Source organism: Eulemur rufifrons, chromosome 16, assembly GCF_041146395.1.
Source record: "Eulemur rufifrons isolate Redbay chromosome 16, OSU_ERuf_1, whole genome shotgun sequence".
In the NCBI taxonomy this organism is placed as follows: domain Eukaryota; kingdom Metazoa; phylum Chordata; class Mammalia; order Primates; family Lemuridae; genus Eulemur; species Eulemur rufifrons.
Window position 1 is genome coordinate 20,775,975 of NC_090998.1, and position 16,566 is coordinate 20,792,540.

The following is a 16,566-nucleotide window of genomic DNA, read 5'->3' on the forward strand; positions in this document are numbered from 1 at the left end:
TCCCTTTTCAGTTTAGGATGTTTACTGTTATCTATTAAGTATTTATTTTGTGACTTACAAAGGTAAGTTCTTTCTGAACAATCAATCACAATGTACACTTGTGCTAATGAGATAATTAAACATGAATGTTAATTAAACTGAGTCCAGTTGAGGATTTAATTTACTATCAACAAATGTATTCACCACGTTCTAAGTGCTGCAGGGAAGATACAAAGGTCAAATTCCAGCCCATTTTCCTCCACCAAAAAGGAAAATTAGGAGGGCTCAATAAATTACTTGTGGATTACCCAATTCCCAGTATTCCCTTAATAGGGGAAATGGGTGCCATAAGGCATTGAGATGCAAAGTTTCAAGATAGCAATGGTGAGCCCTCAGGGCCCACTTGGGGAACCTTTGCACAATGAGTTGTTCTAGCGCTAAGCCGCAAAACTATTTTCCTTTCCTTCCCTTTCATCTTCATCCCAGACTTTAACCTGTTCTTCCTGGCTTTGAATAATTGTCAGCATGGTCAAACCGCTGACTACAGATAACTCTTGAAGTGTTGTTGTTGTTTTACTCAAGTAACTTTAACTATGACTCGAGTACTGCGCTCTCGTTATACAGCTATAGGGAATTTAGTTGCTAATCCAACTAGTATGTGGTCTCCAGTACCTAACAACGCCAAGAGCAAGGCGACTAGGTTAATCTAGTTTGCCAGACCAGGCCGAGATCACAGAACGATCCTGGGGTTATTTCAGAGCGTGTCCCTGGCTTCCCAGAGAAATTCCACCGTAACTCAAGCCCAGAGCCCCACACCCTTGCTGATCAGGTGAACTAGAGCTTTAAAGCCTTAGGAACCCTGGCAAGGCTCAGGTTCATACCGGAGAAGGAAGCGGGCGTTTTTCAGACTCGCAGCTCACAGGACTGAGCGTGTAAGAACCGCGGTAGATAGTCCCACCGCGGAACAGCGGGCCTATTGTGCCCGCAGGCTAGGAATCCAGCCTCGGCCGCTACCGCAGGCGGAGGCTCCGCCCCGCGCGTGACGCCAGCGTCAGGCCAGTCCCGGCATGCTCCGCGGCCGCCCGCGGTCGAGCGCCGACAAGAGGAATTTTTCCCGTGAGCGGCCCAGCGTCAATTCAGCTGCTGTCCAGACCGGGTCGGCTGTAGTGCCGCCTCCAGCCTTTCTCCTACCGCTCGCCCGCCCGTCCGAGCGCCCCCAGCCCTCCCACGAGGGCGCCCCGGGACGGAAGGGTCCACCAGCCTGTCGGCGCCCGCCGTTCTCGTGGTCGCCGTCGCCGTCGTCGTTGTGGTAGTCTCTGCCGTCGCCTGGGCCATGGCCAATTACATCCACGTTCCGTCCGGCTCCCCGGAGGTGCCCAAGCTGAACGTCACGGTTCAGGATCAGGAGGAACAGCGCTGCCGGGAAGGGGCCCTGAGCCTCCTGCAACACCTGCGGCCCCACTGGGACCCCCAGGAGGTGACCCTGCAGGTAACGCCCACACCTCAGCCCTAGGTCTCTCACATCCCTCCTGCGGCCATGAGGCTCCTTACCACAGTCCCCTCTATTCCCCCATGACCGGGGAGGACCTAGGGGAACCGTGGCCTCCTTCAGTCCTTTGGGAGGCGACCCTCTATTTCCTCTGTCACACCTAGGAAGGTCACTCCCCCTTCCTTCACAGTTGCTTATTGAGATTGACCTGAGGGCAATTTTCTCTTTTTTAGAGGGGGCTACGTAAGTGACGCACCGATCACACTGGGAACAGTCCCCGTTGATAGTTGCCCCTCCTCCCACTCCCCTGACTTGCTAACTGCAAAATGAACCTTTTCCACTCCCCTTCCTAGGGGTCCTCGCCTACTGGCCCAAGTAATCTGCCTTCCTTTGCACAAATAATGCAGTAATTAATCCTCTCTGATCTTTTCCTTTCTCTCCCCTCCCCCGGTGATGGATTCCCACGTATGCCTCACCCTGCGTTTTATCTTCCCAAATCCTTGGATTGGCGAGAATACTGTATTCCAAAGTAATGACCATGACCATGCATTGCTATGGTCGGGTTCTCAGGTAGCACTACACACGTTGTTTTATTTGACTCGATATTTCTGAATTGTTATAGTCGTCTTAGTAAAATTAATATCTGATGTTCGAATGAGCAATGGCTTGTGAATTTTTCTTGAGCCACTGTATTCACAGATAGACCAAAAATTGGGATAAAAATCCCTGAGAGTCTAAGAGTTTTCTAATAACTTGGAAGTTATGATTTCATGTATGTGACATTTTGAATACTAATTTGTTTTTAGCTTTTGCAATATATAGTTTCAGGAACTATATAGAAAATTGAACCTCCTTTTCTCCTTTTCCCTTGCAAACAAAAAACAAAGCCAGTAATTTTAAAGGGCTGGATATTTGAGGTTTGTTTCAAATATGAGCAGTGATGTAAGAACATCGATTTGAATTAGCCTAATCATCTGCCTCATCTTGATGACTAATTTAGCCAGCAACGTTTATCGATTTAATTCTTTGCTAACCTAGCTAGCCACCTATACAGAGATGAATAAAACGTGAACAGTGCCTAGAGCCCAGAAAAGTTCCTGACACTGGGGCTTTCATGAGTGTTAGTTTCAGTTTTTATTGCTTAGAAGAGTTTTGAGCAGATTAAAAGGACCCATATGTTTTGGAAAAGAAAGTTTTTAGACAAAAAATTTCAACATTTTAAGGGAGTATCAGCGAAGTATATAGGACATAGTGGATCCAAAATGATCTTCATGCATAATTTAAAAAATTGATATATTTCTTTTAATTAAGGAAAGTCTTCCAGGTTGAAACTCAGTACTTGTGTATTAATTCATTTGTAGTTTATTATAGAAGGTTCTAAAATTTATTAAAATGATTTATTTTTTGGCATCAATTATAAATTAAACAGATATTAATTAAAGAGAGTGCTACTTCCTGGTAAATTCTAGTGCTGGCAAATCATGTTACTTTTTAAGTAGTGACTTTAAAATCTGAAGCTTTGAGGACTGAAATTTCCTTTGATGTATTTGTCTGTAGAATAGCCACCGTGGGGTAGTATATGCCAGGCTGTGGGGCAGGTGATCTGTATATTTTTTTATCATTTAGTCACCCAGACAACCATATTAGGTAGGCACTATCTCTTTTTTAGCTGACACTCAGTGAAGTAAAGCCAAGATATAGGTAAAAAAGGACAAAATGTAGTGACATCGAACTGTTTTTGATCATTGGAAAGTAACTATTTGGGATTGAATCTTCTATAAATGTAGCCAGCTTTTAACTTTAAGATGTTTGGTTTTATAATCCAAACCTCTAAGACACTTACTTGTAAGTGAAGGCAAATGCTACCACTTATTTTGCCCTAAGGATCATGATTACTTAGAAATACATTCCCTCATTGTGCAAACAAAGCTTTTGGGGCATCTACTAAGCTGAACTGATGGTGGTTCACTTCTAAACGCAATAGATCTGAGTCCTCAAGGTTATTACAAACTCCAGTTTTGTGATGCTTTGGGATTTTTTTTTTTGTAAATCTCATTGGGAATATTTTCTTTTGAGATTTTATTTTAGTTCCTTTAAAGTTTAAAGATAAAAATCGTACCGCACATTTCAGAAGGGGAAGTATGGATCATATAGTCAACAGATTATAATGTGATTTTAGAACAGCCGGGTAGCAGTAATATAGCCTGTTTTTTTCAAAGATTTTTTTCAAATACTTTTATGTGATTAAAGTATGTTTTCAATATACTTTAGAAGCTTACTATAGTAATACTTATCTTACCTGGTGATTACTCCTGCAAGCTGAGCTATCCAGAACATATCAGAAAATTCAGTAACAAACAAAAAAGACTTTGATACAGTCAAAATGATAGAGGACCCAGTTTTTGCTCAGAACTTATAGGCGCTTGGAATAATGTATCTCAACTTGGATAGGGTTCCTGTCCTTACAAGATTAAAAGGAAAAGTATAAAAGGAGTGATGAGTTTTTTGGAGTGTATTATCTAGTAGATCTAAAACGACAATACCAGCCACAGTACTTTGTATTTCATGATACTTTACTGTTTACAAAGCACTCTCACATATATTCTTCCAACTATACTGTGGGGTAGATGTAGACGAGTACTATTAGTGAATATTTTATAGTTAATGAAAGTGAATTTGTGGTTTGTAAATGGCAGAACTCATCTTATGAATTATTGCTCTTTGACCAAGAAAAGGTTATGTTTGAATATTATGATTAAGACAGGGAACCCATTTCAGTCTGAAGTTAACTTCTTAAAAATAAAAGCTTTGGCTCATAAAAAGATTTGGCTTTAAGTTCCCCTGAACACAATTTGAATTACTTTTTCCATAAGTGACACTATTTTAGAAAAAAGGGATCGTTTCAGCTTTCCTTTAAGATAGTGACCTCTGTTGTGTAACAACTCTCTTCCTAACTTATTTGAAGGTTGGGATTTTTGATTTAACTACATTTCTTTGGATAGTCATTTTATAAAGGAATAGGGAATCAAGTCAGATCTCAGGTCCAACAATAATTCTCAAGAGACTCTTAAAATTGTTTTTCCTTCTAAAAGAGCTGATGTTTGGAATATTCCAGTACATTATCTCAGGGTCTTTGTGTTTGCAATGTTGAGCAATGTTGTTTTTCTCATTAACTTGTCATTGTGTGAATTTTTCAATAACTTAGGACCTAGAGTAGGTAATGGCAAAGGCTTGATAGGTTGGGTAGTAAACCCATAGTTATTATGTAATATTATAAACCGAATATATCTATTCTTATTATAGGGTGTCAACTAGATTGCTTGCTATATGGTACCTTCTACAAACTTATTTTTTCAATAACAATGTATTATAGTGCTCAAGAGTGTGGAGCATGAACCCAGTGCTGGTTTTTAGTCCAGGCTCTGTACTTAACTAGTTTTGTTACCCTGATCAAGTTACTTAACCTTCCTAAGACTCAATATCCTCAGCTGTAAAATGGATTCAATAATAGTTCCTACCCCAAAGGGTTATTGTGAGGATGAAATAAATGCTGTCTCTCATGGTAATTATTATTGCTGCTGCGCATCTACTATATATTGGATGCCTGAGTCAAAACCCAAATATATGCTCTTTGAAATTCCCTGTCTGATGGAGAAGACAAATAAGAAAATTGTAACAGTATAGTGTTTTTGGAATGAACATTCATATTTTGTTCACATGTAAAAATTACACAGGAACATTTAAAAAGTGTACTTTTTACTGTACTACAAGTTTTTGAATGCATGTTTTTGAAATTTCATTTTATTTTTTAAGCATACATACACTATCTTGGAAACTAATCTTTGTGTCAGGTTGTATAGCTACACAGGAGTTTTTCTTCCTCTTTCCAACCGTGTTAGAGGTAGTTACCTGAATAGTCTATTAAAAATACACAACCCCTTTTATCTTAATATTGATATTTAATGTTTTATATTATTTGTTTTAAATGAGGAATCAAAAACCAGATCTGTATAGTTGCTCTTTTAAGTGTGTCTCTTTTAGTGTTCTAATTTAATAACTAATTTTCTTTTCTATTTTTAAAAAGATAAATATAACATAAATTGTTGTAAAACATATATTTGCATAACACCAGCCCAGAGAAAGAAAGTATCTCCAGCAACCCAGAATATGTTTTTCCTTTCCTAGTCCTAACCTTTCCCTCCCCCTAGTGGTAATCACAATAGCAGATTTAATTTTTCTAATTAAAATAGAATGTTTAGAATTAGTCCCTTTTCAAAAATATATACTCTGAGAAAATAATATGCTAAATGCATGAATGTCTTTTTACAAGAGACTACATGAACACAAATATCACAATATTGAAACTTATTTAAAATTTTTTTTTTTTTTAGAGACAGGATCTCACTCTTTTGCCCAGGCTGGAGTGCAGTGGCGCAGTCAAAGCTCACAGCAACTTTGAGCTCTTGGACTCAAGCAATCCTCCTGCTTCAGTCTCCCAGATAGTTGGGACTACAGGTGCACGCTGCCACACCTGACTAATTTTTAAAAATTTTTTGTAGATGGAAATAAGGGATAAAATGTGAGAAGGGGGTCTCACTGTATTGCCCAGGCTGGTCTTGAACTTTTGGTCTCAAACGATCCTCCTGCCTCAGCCTCCTAAAGTGCTAGGATTACAGGCATGAGCCGCAGTACGCAGCCATAATATTGGAACTTTGAATAGAAAAAACCCATTTCCCATCATTAATGTTCTATTCTATTCACAACTGTTTTATTTTTGTTAATTACCTTCTATTTCTCCTAAACATACTTTACGTGGTTGCAATCCTATGTACAATTTTGTATTCCTTTTTTCTTAGCCTTTCATAAACATTTTTCCATGTTTCTATGCTATTGACTATAATTTTCAATAGCCACAAACATAATATTTGATGATCATGTTAAACATCATGAGATTTAATTATTTAAAAATGACATCAGATTTTAAATTCTAAGGAATATAGAGAAGAAAATTAGGCCCATACTATAACTAAACCTTTTAATTTTGTTTTAAAAATACAAATAATGTGTGCCATTAATAAAATACAGTTGTTTCTTGGTATCCTCAGATTTGTTCCAGGACCCTTGCTGACAGCAAAATCTGAGGATGCTCTAGTCCCTGATATAAAATGGCATAGTATTTGCATGTAACCTATGCATATCCTCCTGTATATTTTAAATCATTTCTCGATTACTTATAATACCTGATACAATGTAAATGCTATGTTAATGGTTGTTATACTGCATTTTAAAATTTGTATTTTTTTATTGTTGTTACTTTTTTTTGTTTTTTTCTGAATATTTTCTATCTGAGGTTGGTTGACTCTGTGAATGTGGAACCTGCAGATATGGAGGGCCAACTGTATTTTAAATACAAAACTGTAAAATGAAAAGTAAAAAGTCTAATTCCCTCAACTCTAAATCAGTATCCCCAAAGGTAATTTTGTGAACAATTTCTTTTTCCTTCTAAAATATTAGTGAATTATGGATTTACCAGGCCACATATCTATGTTTATAAATATCAATAAATATCACTATTTTCCTCTTATATATATATATCTAAATTATTCTGTATCTTGCTTTTTAAGTAATATATCTTAAATATTCTCTCATGTCAGTATAGATAATCTCATTTTTTTAAACATCATTGAAGTTGTTTCTATTTTTTGGTTATTAAATAAACAGTATTGCAGTGGACCACTTTTGTTCATACATTATGGATAAATTTTTTTAAGTAGATCCATAGGCAGATTCTTAGTAGAATTTAAAGGTTACAAACTGTGTGTCAGGGTTCTCTAGAGAAACAAAATCATGTAGACACACACACACACACACACACACGTGTGTGTGTGTGTGTGTGTGTATCTATATATGAAATTGGCTCATGTGATTGTGGTGTCCACAACTTTGAAATTTGTAGGGCAGGCTAGTAGGGTGGAAACTCTGAGGCAGGAGTTGATATTGTAGTCTTGGAGCAGAATTTATTCTTCAGGAAAACTGGTTTTGCTTTGCTTTTACAGTCCTTCAACTGATTGATTGAGGCCCACCCACATTATGGAAAATGATCTCCTTAAAGTCAGCTGATTGTATTAATAGTGGACTACAAAATATCTTCACATCAGCACCTGGATTAGTGTAGAAGGGTTCCCCTTTGTTGCAGTAGTCACCAGGACCTGGGTGCGGGGCATATTAAGTGGTTGAATATCCTGGTCATTGTGAAGCCAGTTTGGTATGCCCTCCATATGCAGCTTATCAGCTCTCATCTCTAGTTTTCCACTGTGCATGCAAAGGAGCGACAGGAAAATTTCCTTTCTCAGTATAAACAAACTTTCTAGCAAATTTTATTCATTCCACTAGTCTAGCAGTCCTGTTGGGATTAGGTTGCTGTCGAGGTTAGTCACAGCCATTCAGGACTGTTCAATAGTGAACCGTGGGTTGTGCATTGACCCACACTTGCCATTATCTTCAAACCATGGAGACTGCTTCTTACTTTATTCTTATGATCCATCTTAATAAAGTTTCCTAAGGGAACCTTTTGATCCACAAAATATTGATCCCCAGAATGTTCCACAAAATCATTGTATTCATCGAAGAAATGAGATAATTTCCTTTACACTTTCATCTCCTGGTTTCAATAGTTTCCTGATTGTGTTCACCTGTGCCTGAATTATGTTCGTGAACAGGGAGCTGTCTGCTGTTCCAGCATGATCTGTCTCTTTTAGGATGATTCTAAGGTTAGGAGCCGGAGGTTGGATTGGACCAGCTGGAATCTAGAGTCTGGGTCAGTACAACATCAGGACTGTCTTTTCCTTTGAGCACTATGGCTAACAGTAGCCAGGGAATCGTGTATTACTTTTCTCATTATTTTGCACTTTATTGTGTGTATGGTGACCCAGCTCTTCTGGGGTTGGCTCTATCATTTCTAAGTTTCATTCACTTTTGTGTCCTGTTAACAGATGGCAGCATGCCTGCTGTTTCATACCGTGGGTGATTTGGCAACCTACTTAGGCATCAGGGATTTATCATCCTCTGCCCCTTCCTTATTCTTTTCCTCAGATAATGCTTTAGCCATATTATAATGAGTCTAGGATTGTTTTAGTGATCCATAAATTTGAAGATGGTCTTGATACCCCTGAAACAGATAAAGAGTGAAGACACCAGATTTTTAACCTGTTCTACTACTGTGTGACTTTGGATAAATCTGGGAATTTATTTAGGCCATGGTTTCCTTATCCTACAAACTGGTAATTTCCAAAGTACTTTATAATCAGCCTGTACATAAGCAAACACTTTTGAATATCTTCTACAGTCTAGGCCACTCTTTCAACTCTCTTTTCTAATTAATCTCTAAGAAGAATATTTAAATTAAATTAATTAAAATTAACAAATTTCTATTGAACAGGACAAATTAAATACTAAAGAATAAGATTTTATCAGGTAGGGTTAAGTTTCGGAGAGCTATAAAACATTGAAATATCTAAGATCTTTTTTGCCCCTCAATAATGAAATTTTGCTCCTTTGGCAGTGATATTGTCTCTGTTGAGAATGCATTAATAGACTAAGAAATTTTATTTTGTTTTATATATGTCCCTTCTTTAAAATAGTAATATATAAATTAAAGCCAAAGTTCCAAAGTTCTGTATTTCTTTTCAGTTTTAAAAACCTTGTAGCTTTGGGAAATTTTCTCTAGGGTTACTATAAGTGGAAGTTATTGAAAAGAGTTAAGTAGAAATATATTCTTTGTGATGTGAATATCAAATTAATACTTTATTAAAAAAATGTTTGTTGATGTGTGACATATGTAATCAAAAGTATACAAATCTTATTTTTAAGTGTGGAACCTGATGAATTTTCCTACGAAGTGGCCACACCCACTTAACAAGTATCCAAATCAGAAAATAGATCATGGCCAGCACCCCAGAATACTCTCTTGTGCTCTCTTGCAGTCATCATTCATCCCTCTTATAATTAATTAGTTTTGCCTCTTTTTTAAATGGCATTGTGTGGAACGTACAATTTTTTGTGTGTGGAGGAGGGGGTTGGTGTATGCCCAGATATTGAGAAATTTATTCATGTGTATATAGTCATAGTTCTTTCTCATAGCTGACTATCCATTATAAGAATATACATCAATTTATTTATTTTCTACTATTTGTGGACACTTGGATGGTTTTTACTTTTTGGCTAACACAAATTATGCTGCTACAAACATACTTGTATTTATCTTTTTGCAAATATGAATATCCATTTCTGTTAAGTAAATACCTAGAAGTAGACTTTCTAGTCATCTGGTGTGTGTATTTCCAGCTTTACTGGATACTTTCAGTTTTTCAAAGTGTCCTAGTTTATATTCTTAACAGCAGTATATGAGAGTTTCAATTGTGTTGTATCTTCACCAATAATTGGTATTGTCTATCTTTATTTTTCTTATTCTGGTAGGGCATCTTATTCCAAGTTTAATTTGCATTCTGCTGATAATTAGTGTATAAAGATACACTTTTCTACCTGTGTTGGTTATTTGGGTGTCTTCTATTTTGAGGTGCCTGCTGAATTCTTTTTCTGATTTTTTCTATTGGATTGTCTAATTTTTTTGTTAGTGATTTGTAAATGTTTTTTATATATTCTAAAAATACATTTGTAATACATTTTTAGAAATGTATTACAAACATTTTCTCCTACTTTGTAGCTTGCATTTTCACCCTTAATAGTGTCTTTTGATATATAATCAAGACAAACTTTTCAATTTTTATCTTTATGGATAGCATGCTTTATGTCTTGAACAAGAGATCTTTTCCTATGCCAAAGTTATGAAGATACTCCCCTGTGTTTTCTTCTAGAAGCTTTATTATTTCCTTTTACACTTTGACAAACCATCTGGAACTGATTGTTATGTGTGGTGTGAGGTAGAGGGGGTCATGATTCATTTTTTCCCATATGGCTATCAGTTGATCCAGTATCATATTGAAAAGACCATCTTTTAAACATTGCAGTGTCACCTTGTGGGTCTGTTTATGAATTCTGTTCTGTTTTATTGATTGTTTTGTCTCTTACTGTAGCAGTACCACACTGTCTTGATTCCTCTTATTTGTTGCTATAGATCTTGGTATCTGATATACTTACTATAGTCCATGGGGTAGTACTCCAGCTTTGTTGTTTAAGATTGCCTTGACTATTCTTGGCTTTTTAAATTGCCATATAAATTGTAGACTAAACTTCTCAATCCTGCAAAAGAAACTGGATGGGATTTTGATTAGTATTTTGTGGCATCAATAGATAAATTTGGGGAGAAGTGAATTCTTTAACAATATTGAGTCTTAAGGTCCGTAAACATGTATGTCTCACTTATTGAGGTCTTTAATTTCTCTGAAACGTTTGAAGTTTTCTGTAGAGAACTTACACATGTTTTATTTGATTTGTCCCTAGGTATTGATGCTTTTGAGTATTATTGTACAGGGTATCATTTTAAAAATTGTTCTTGATTGTTGTTGGTATATAGAAATACAATTGATTGTTGTATATTGACTTTTTCACATATTTATTCTAATGTTTTTTGTGGAAATTCTTTTTGCATTTTCTCTGTATACAATCTGCGAATAATGTTTGCTTGCTCATTTGCTTGCTTGCTTGCCGTCTGTCTTAGTACATTGGCTAGGACCTCCAGCACACTATTGATATAAAACGTAAAAGGTGACAGTGGGCATCCTTGTCTTGTTCCCAGTCTTTGGGAGAACATTTACAATAATTTATTGTTAGGTATGATAATTGCTGTTGTTAGGTATGATATTTTCTCTAGGTATTCTTTGCTAACTCTGTCAGATTAAGAAAGTTACTTTTTATTCCTAGCTTTGTAAGTATTTTCATCATGAATGAGTGTTGAATGTTATCAAATGTTTTTTCTGCATCTCATGACGATTACGAGACTTTTCTTTTTTCTATTGTTGAGGTGAATTATTTTGATTTTTTAAAAAAATTGAATGTTAAATGACTTTTGCATTCCTGGAGTAAACCCTGTTTGGTTGTGATATGCTCTCCTATTTATATGTCATTGTATCAGTTGCTAATATTGTAACTATATTCATGAGAGAGATTGGTCTATAATTTTCCTTTCTTGTAATGTCTTTGACAAGTTTTGCTATCAAGTTGGAAGGTGTTTCTTCTTTTTCTATTTTTGGAAGAGTTTTTAATAATACTGTATAGTATCTATAGCAAAGTACATTTCTTTATTGATAATTTGTGTTGTCTTATTGTGTTGATAAATTGTGCTCAGAAGTTATCAGCTTTATTGATCTCTTCAAAGAATAATTTTTGATTGCTGAGTTTTTTCTGTTTAATTGATTTTGTCCTTTATTATTTTCTTTCTAATCCTTTTTTCTCTCAAAGGTTAATAGGCTGTTAAATTTCTAGCTGCTCCTTTATTTTAACTTTTTTATTTTAAATTATTATGGGTTGGTTCATTATAGTTGTATATTTCTAGCTTCGTGAGCTAGAAGCTTAGATCACTACTTTTTTTTGCCTTTTTAACTTGCCAATATATTTATTTATTACATGTTCTGTAAGCACCCACAAATTTTGATATGTTGTTGGGAAAGGCAGTCCCCCTCCCACCAAATAAGAATGGGCCTTGGGCCTGGAATGCTTCCTTACTAAGAGATAGGGTCCTTACAGCCTGTGCTGGACTTTTATCTAAATGGCAGTATCCTTTCCTGTTTCAGACTCAGTGTATACTCGTTCGTTCTGCTTAAGCATGTGTGTCATATGTCATTTGGCCAACCTAACTACTATATTTCACTTGTGGGGAGGGCATGGGTTATTTTGTATCTGCACAACTGCAGGCCATTTGGTGTGTGCAGGCCATTTGTTTGCATCAGCTGCTGGGAGGAACCCACTGGCCACAGGGGACTGACACCGCTACTGAAGTTGATTTTGCTCTTTCCCTTACTCTATGTGAGTAAAGTGTTGTTCCACGCAGTGCTTGACTGTGCATTGTGTTTTCTTTGGTGACTATGATACTGAGATACAATGAACAGAAGTTCTCAGACTTCTCCTGATAGTAGGCGACAGGTACTACTTGCTCGGCAATATGTGTTTATTATTACTCAGTTCAAAATATTTTCTAATTTCCATTGTGGTTTTTTTTCTTTGCCTCACAGATTATTTAGATGTGTTTGATTCATTTTCAATGAGTTGGGTGAATTTTTAGTTTAAAAACAATTGTGCTAAAAACATAAAACTTATCATCTTGACTATTTTTATCTGGTAAAGTGTGTGCTATTGGTGTCTAGCTCATATCCACTGTAGTTTGAGAAGATACTCTGGCTGATTTTGATCCTTTGATAATTATTTGGGCTTGATCAATTTTGGTAACGTTTTATGTGGCCTCTAAAAGAAGGTATGTTTTGTTGTTGGATCTGGATGTTCTGGGTGTGTCACCTAAGTTGGATTTTTAGTTTTGTTGTTTGGATCTCTTATTACATAATGATTTTCCTCAACTTTTAAAAAATCAGGTCTTGAATGGTGTGCTCAAGTTGCTAATGATTATGATGAGGTTTGTTTAATTCTGTCAGTTTTTGCTATGTGTATGTTGAAGCTATGTTATTGGATGCATACAAGTTTAGAGTTGTATCTTCTTGGTGGATCAATCCCTTTGTCATTATGAAATGTCCTTTATCTCTAGGAATATTTCATTATGGTCTATTTTGTCTGATTTAGGACATCTACATCAGCTTTTGTTTGCATGTCTCTTGTAAGCAGCATATACAGTTGGCTGTCTGTACTGGAGGGTTCTGCATCCATGGATTCAACCAACTGCAGAGTGAAAGTATTTAAAAAAAGAAAAAATGAATGGTTATATCTCTTCTGAACATGTACAGACCTTTTTTCTTGTCATTCCCTAAACAAAACAGTTTAACAACTATTTACATAGCATTTAAATTGTATTAGGTATTATAAGTAATCTAGAGATGTTTTAAAATATATGGGAGAATATGCATATGTTATATGAAAATGCTATGCCGTTTTATATAATGGACTTGAGCATCTGTGGATTTTGGTACTGGGGAGGAATCCTGGAACCAGCCCGCTGTGCATGCTGAGAGATGAGTGTAGTTGTTTCTTTCATACTTAGTCTTTTAATTGGATTGTTTATTGAGTTCTTTTACCTTTAATGTAACTACTTATGTAGTTGGGTTTTTCTCTCTGCCATCTTAGTATTTTTTTTTTTTTTTCGTTTGGCGCATGTGTTTTCTTTTGAATATTTTTCAAGTCTCTGAGGAACTCACAGTGTAATATGGAGTGGCAAATATAGTTAAGCAATTATAGTGCATTTTAGTAAATGCTGTGGATAGGATACTAGCAAGCACTAAGAAATATTTATGCTTTGTATGAGTTTAGGGACTATCTCTCAGAAGAGATAACTGCTATGCTACAATTTTTAAGGAAGTTATTACAGAAGTTAGTGAAATGAAGAAAAAGAAGGAAAAGTTTATCAGGTGGATTGCTAGAGAGGTGTCAGGGAACTTGTATGCCATAAGGAGCTTGGAGCCATTTGATGATTTTCAATCATCCTGTTCATATTTGTATTTAATTTAATTTAATTTATTTTATACTCCAATGTAGGAAGTACAAATAGATATATATAAAATAAATAAAATAAAACAGTGACTTTTACTGTTAAGCACTGGATAGTTTTGCGGTTATTTGAAATAGTTTGAATTGTTCAGATCTTGCTTTTAAAATTTATTAGGTGGGACCAGTGCATCGTTTAGACTAGGGCTAATTATTAGTAATTACTGACACAAGATCCATTTGTGTACTCTATCCATTAGCCCACGAATTATGAGGTTTTCCTGTGTGGCTGTTAGGAACAGGGACCATTTCCAGTCCTGTGTGCATGTTAGGTACTGTTTTCCTCTAATCTTTTTGGATGGTTCTTTCTCACAGGTAGTTTCCTCACATGCATGTCCCAGTCAGTATTCTTTTGAATACTCAGTGGGGCCATTTGCATATCCCTAGAGGACTCTGTCTTTCTCTGCTTCAGTACTCTTGTCCTGCATATTCTGTCTTGATTGCCTCTGATTCTCAGTTTATGTCAACTCAGAAAGTCCACACAGCTCCATCTGAGCTCTCCTTGCGTGTGCTGGGGCTTGAGAATTCTTTCAAGGCATTAAGCTGGGACAGTTGTAGAGCTCACTTTTGTTTGTTTCCTATCTCTGAGGGATCGCTATTTTCTATCATCTAAACCCCAGTGTCTTGAAAATTATTATTTCATTTGGGATTTTTTGGGGGTGGGAGAGTTGTTTTAAGTAGAAGGGTAAATCCTGTCCCTGTTACTCCTCCTTGGCTAGGAATGAAAGTGGCCCAATAAATGATTCAGATCAATGATTTTCAACCTTTTCTCTAGGGCTAGAACCCTTTATTCAAATAAAAGCTTATGCCAAAGTCCAATATGTAAAATAGATGAGTGAGATGATGGTAGTGTAGTGTGTGTGCATATGTCTTTGTGTGTGTTGGGGAGAAAGCAGAGCTTTGCTCACTTGAATTTCTATTCCTATTGCTTCAGGGCTTTACAGCCCAATATTGGGAATACAAATAGGTATATAACGTAGTAAACAAATGAGAAAATAAGACCGTTATTAAAGAGGAAACAAATCATCTGGGAAAGGAAATTTATAGTATACCTCATGTTGGGGTTTGGAAGGATATGTACATAATGGTATAATTGAAAATTGATAAAACAAAAAATCTAATATACCTGTGTGTTCATGTGTATAGCAGGAGATGATACAAAAAGGCTCAGTCTTATAAGAAGCCCTTAAGTAATGTGTAGACTTTTTATAAAACAGTTTACGAATGGTATTTAAAATAAGGAATTATATAACATGAGAATTGAAAAGCAGTTTTTTTGGGGGGGAGGTACTGTTCCTTGTTGTTAGACTTTTAGTACTAGTTAACTTTTTAAACCACATGCCACAAGTATTGCTTGATAAAAATAAAAATTGCAAAAAATAGTAACTTTGGAAGTGGAAATACTGAATATAAAATTCTCTTTCAACAAACTTGCCTGAGAAGGGAAAGAGAAAGAAGTTGGCCTCCAGAAGTGGTTGGGATACATGACCACATAATCTATTTTTCAGTCTCCTAGCACTTGGACCTTTTAACTTACCCTCCCCTTTTTTTAACCTGTCTTTAAGTTTTATCATTTATCTGTTTTGGAATCTGCTAATAAATGAATCTTATATACTTGTGCTATATTATATTATGTAGTTCTCTAATAAAAGCTCTAGAGAGTTCCTCACTGATGCTTTAATTAGTTATATCATGCAAGTTAAAAAATAACAATTTTCTGTCGGGGGCAGTGGATCGTGTGTGTAATACCAGTGACTCAGGAGGCAGAGGTGGGAGGATCACTTGAGGCCAGGAGTTTGAGACCAGCCTGGGTGATGTGTCGAGACCCTGTCTCTCAAAAAATAAGAAAAATTAGCCAGGCATGGTGGTGTGTACCTCTAGTTCCAGCCAGCTGCTCAGGAGACTGAGGCAGAGGGGTCTTACTTTAGTCTAGGAGTTCAAAGCTGCAGTGAGCTATGCATGCCATAACACTGTAGCCTGGGTGACAGAGCAAGATCCTGTCTTTAAAAAAGAAAGAAAAATAATAAATATATATATATATACACACACACATATATAAATTTTTCTAACATACTCAAAGTACAGAAAATGAAATGAGTATTCATATATCCATTATGCAGAATCCGCATTTGCTTCATTTGTTTTTTTAACCCCTATGAAGTACTTCGAAGCAAATCTCATATCTCAAGTCATTATCCTTGGTTATTTCAGTATGTATTAGTAAAAAAAATATATATATATTTTCTTAAATAATTGCACTGTTGTCCTACCAAACAAAATTAGCAATAAATTTCTAGGCATAGTTTAATAACCAGTCCACAGTTGAATTTTCCCCAGTCACCTCAAAAAATATTTTCACACTTTTTTGCTTCAGTCTGGCTACAAAGTAGATCCATGCATTGGTTGTTATGTTTCTTAAACCTCTTTAAACTATTAAT

At 36.1% G+C, this 16,566-nt stretch overlaps 1 protein-coding gene across 2 annotated transcripts in view; it reads left to right on the plus strand.

Moving 5' to 3' along the window:
• Positions 1 to 1,114: 1,114 nt before the first annotated feature.
• ETNK1 (ethanolamine kinase 1) overlaps positions 1,115 to 16,566 on the plus strand; it is a 66,265-nt gene continuing 50,813 nt past the window's right edge. Inside the window, exon 1 of one of the 2 annotated variants that reach the window (XM_069490345.1) lies at positions 1,115 to 1,468. In XM_069490345.1, coding sequence (XP_069346446.1) covers positions 1,313 to 1,468 — 156 coding nt within the window. In that variant the 5' untranslated portion in view covers positions 1,115 to 1,312. Of the gene's footprint in view, positions 1,469 to 6,884; positions 6,942 to 16,566 lie in introns of those variants that run through there. The other variant, XM_069490344.1, reaches the window with a different exon arrangement.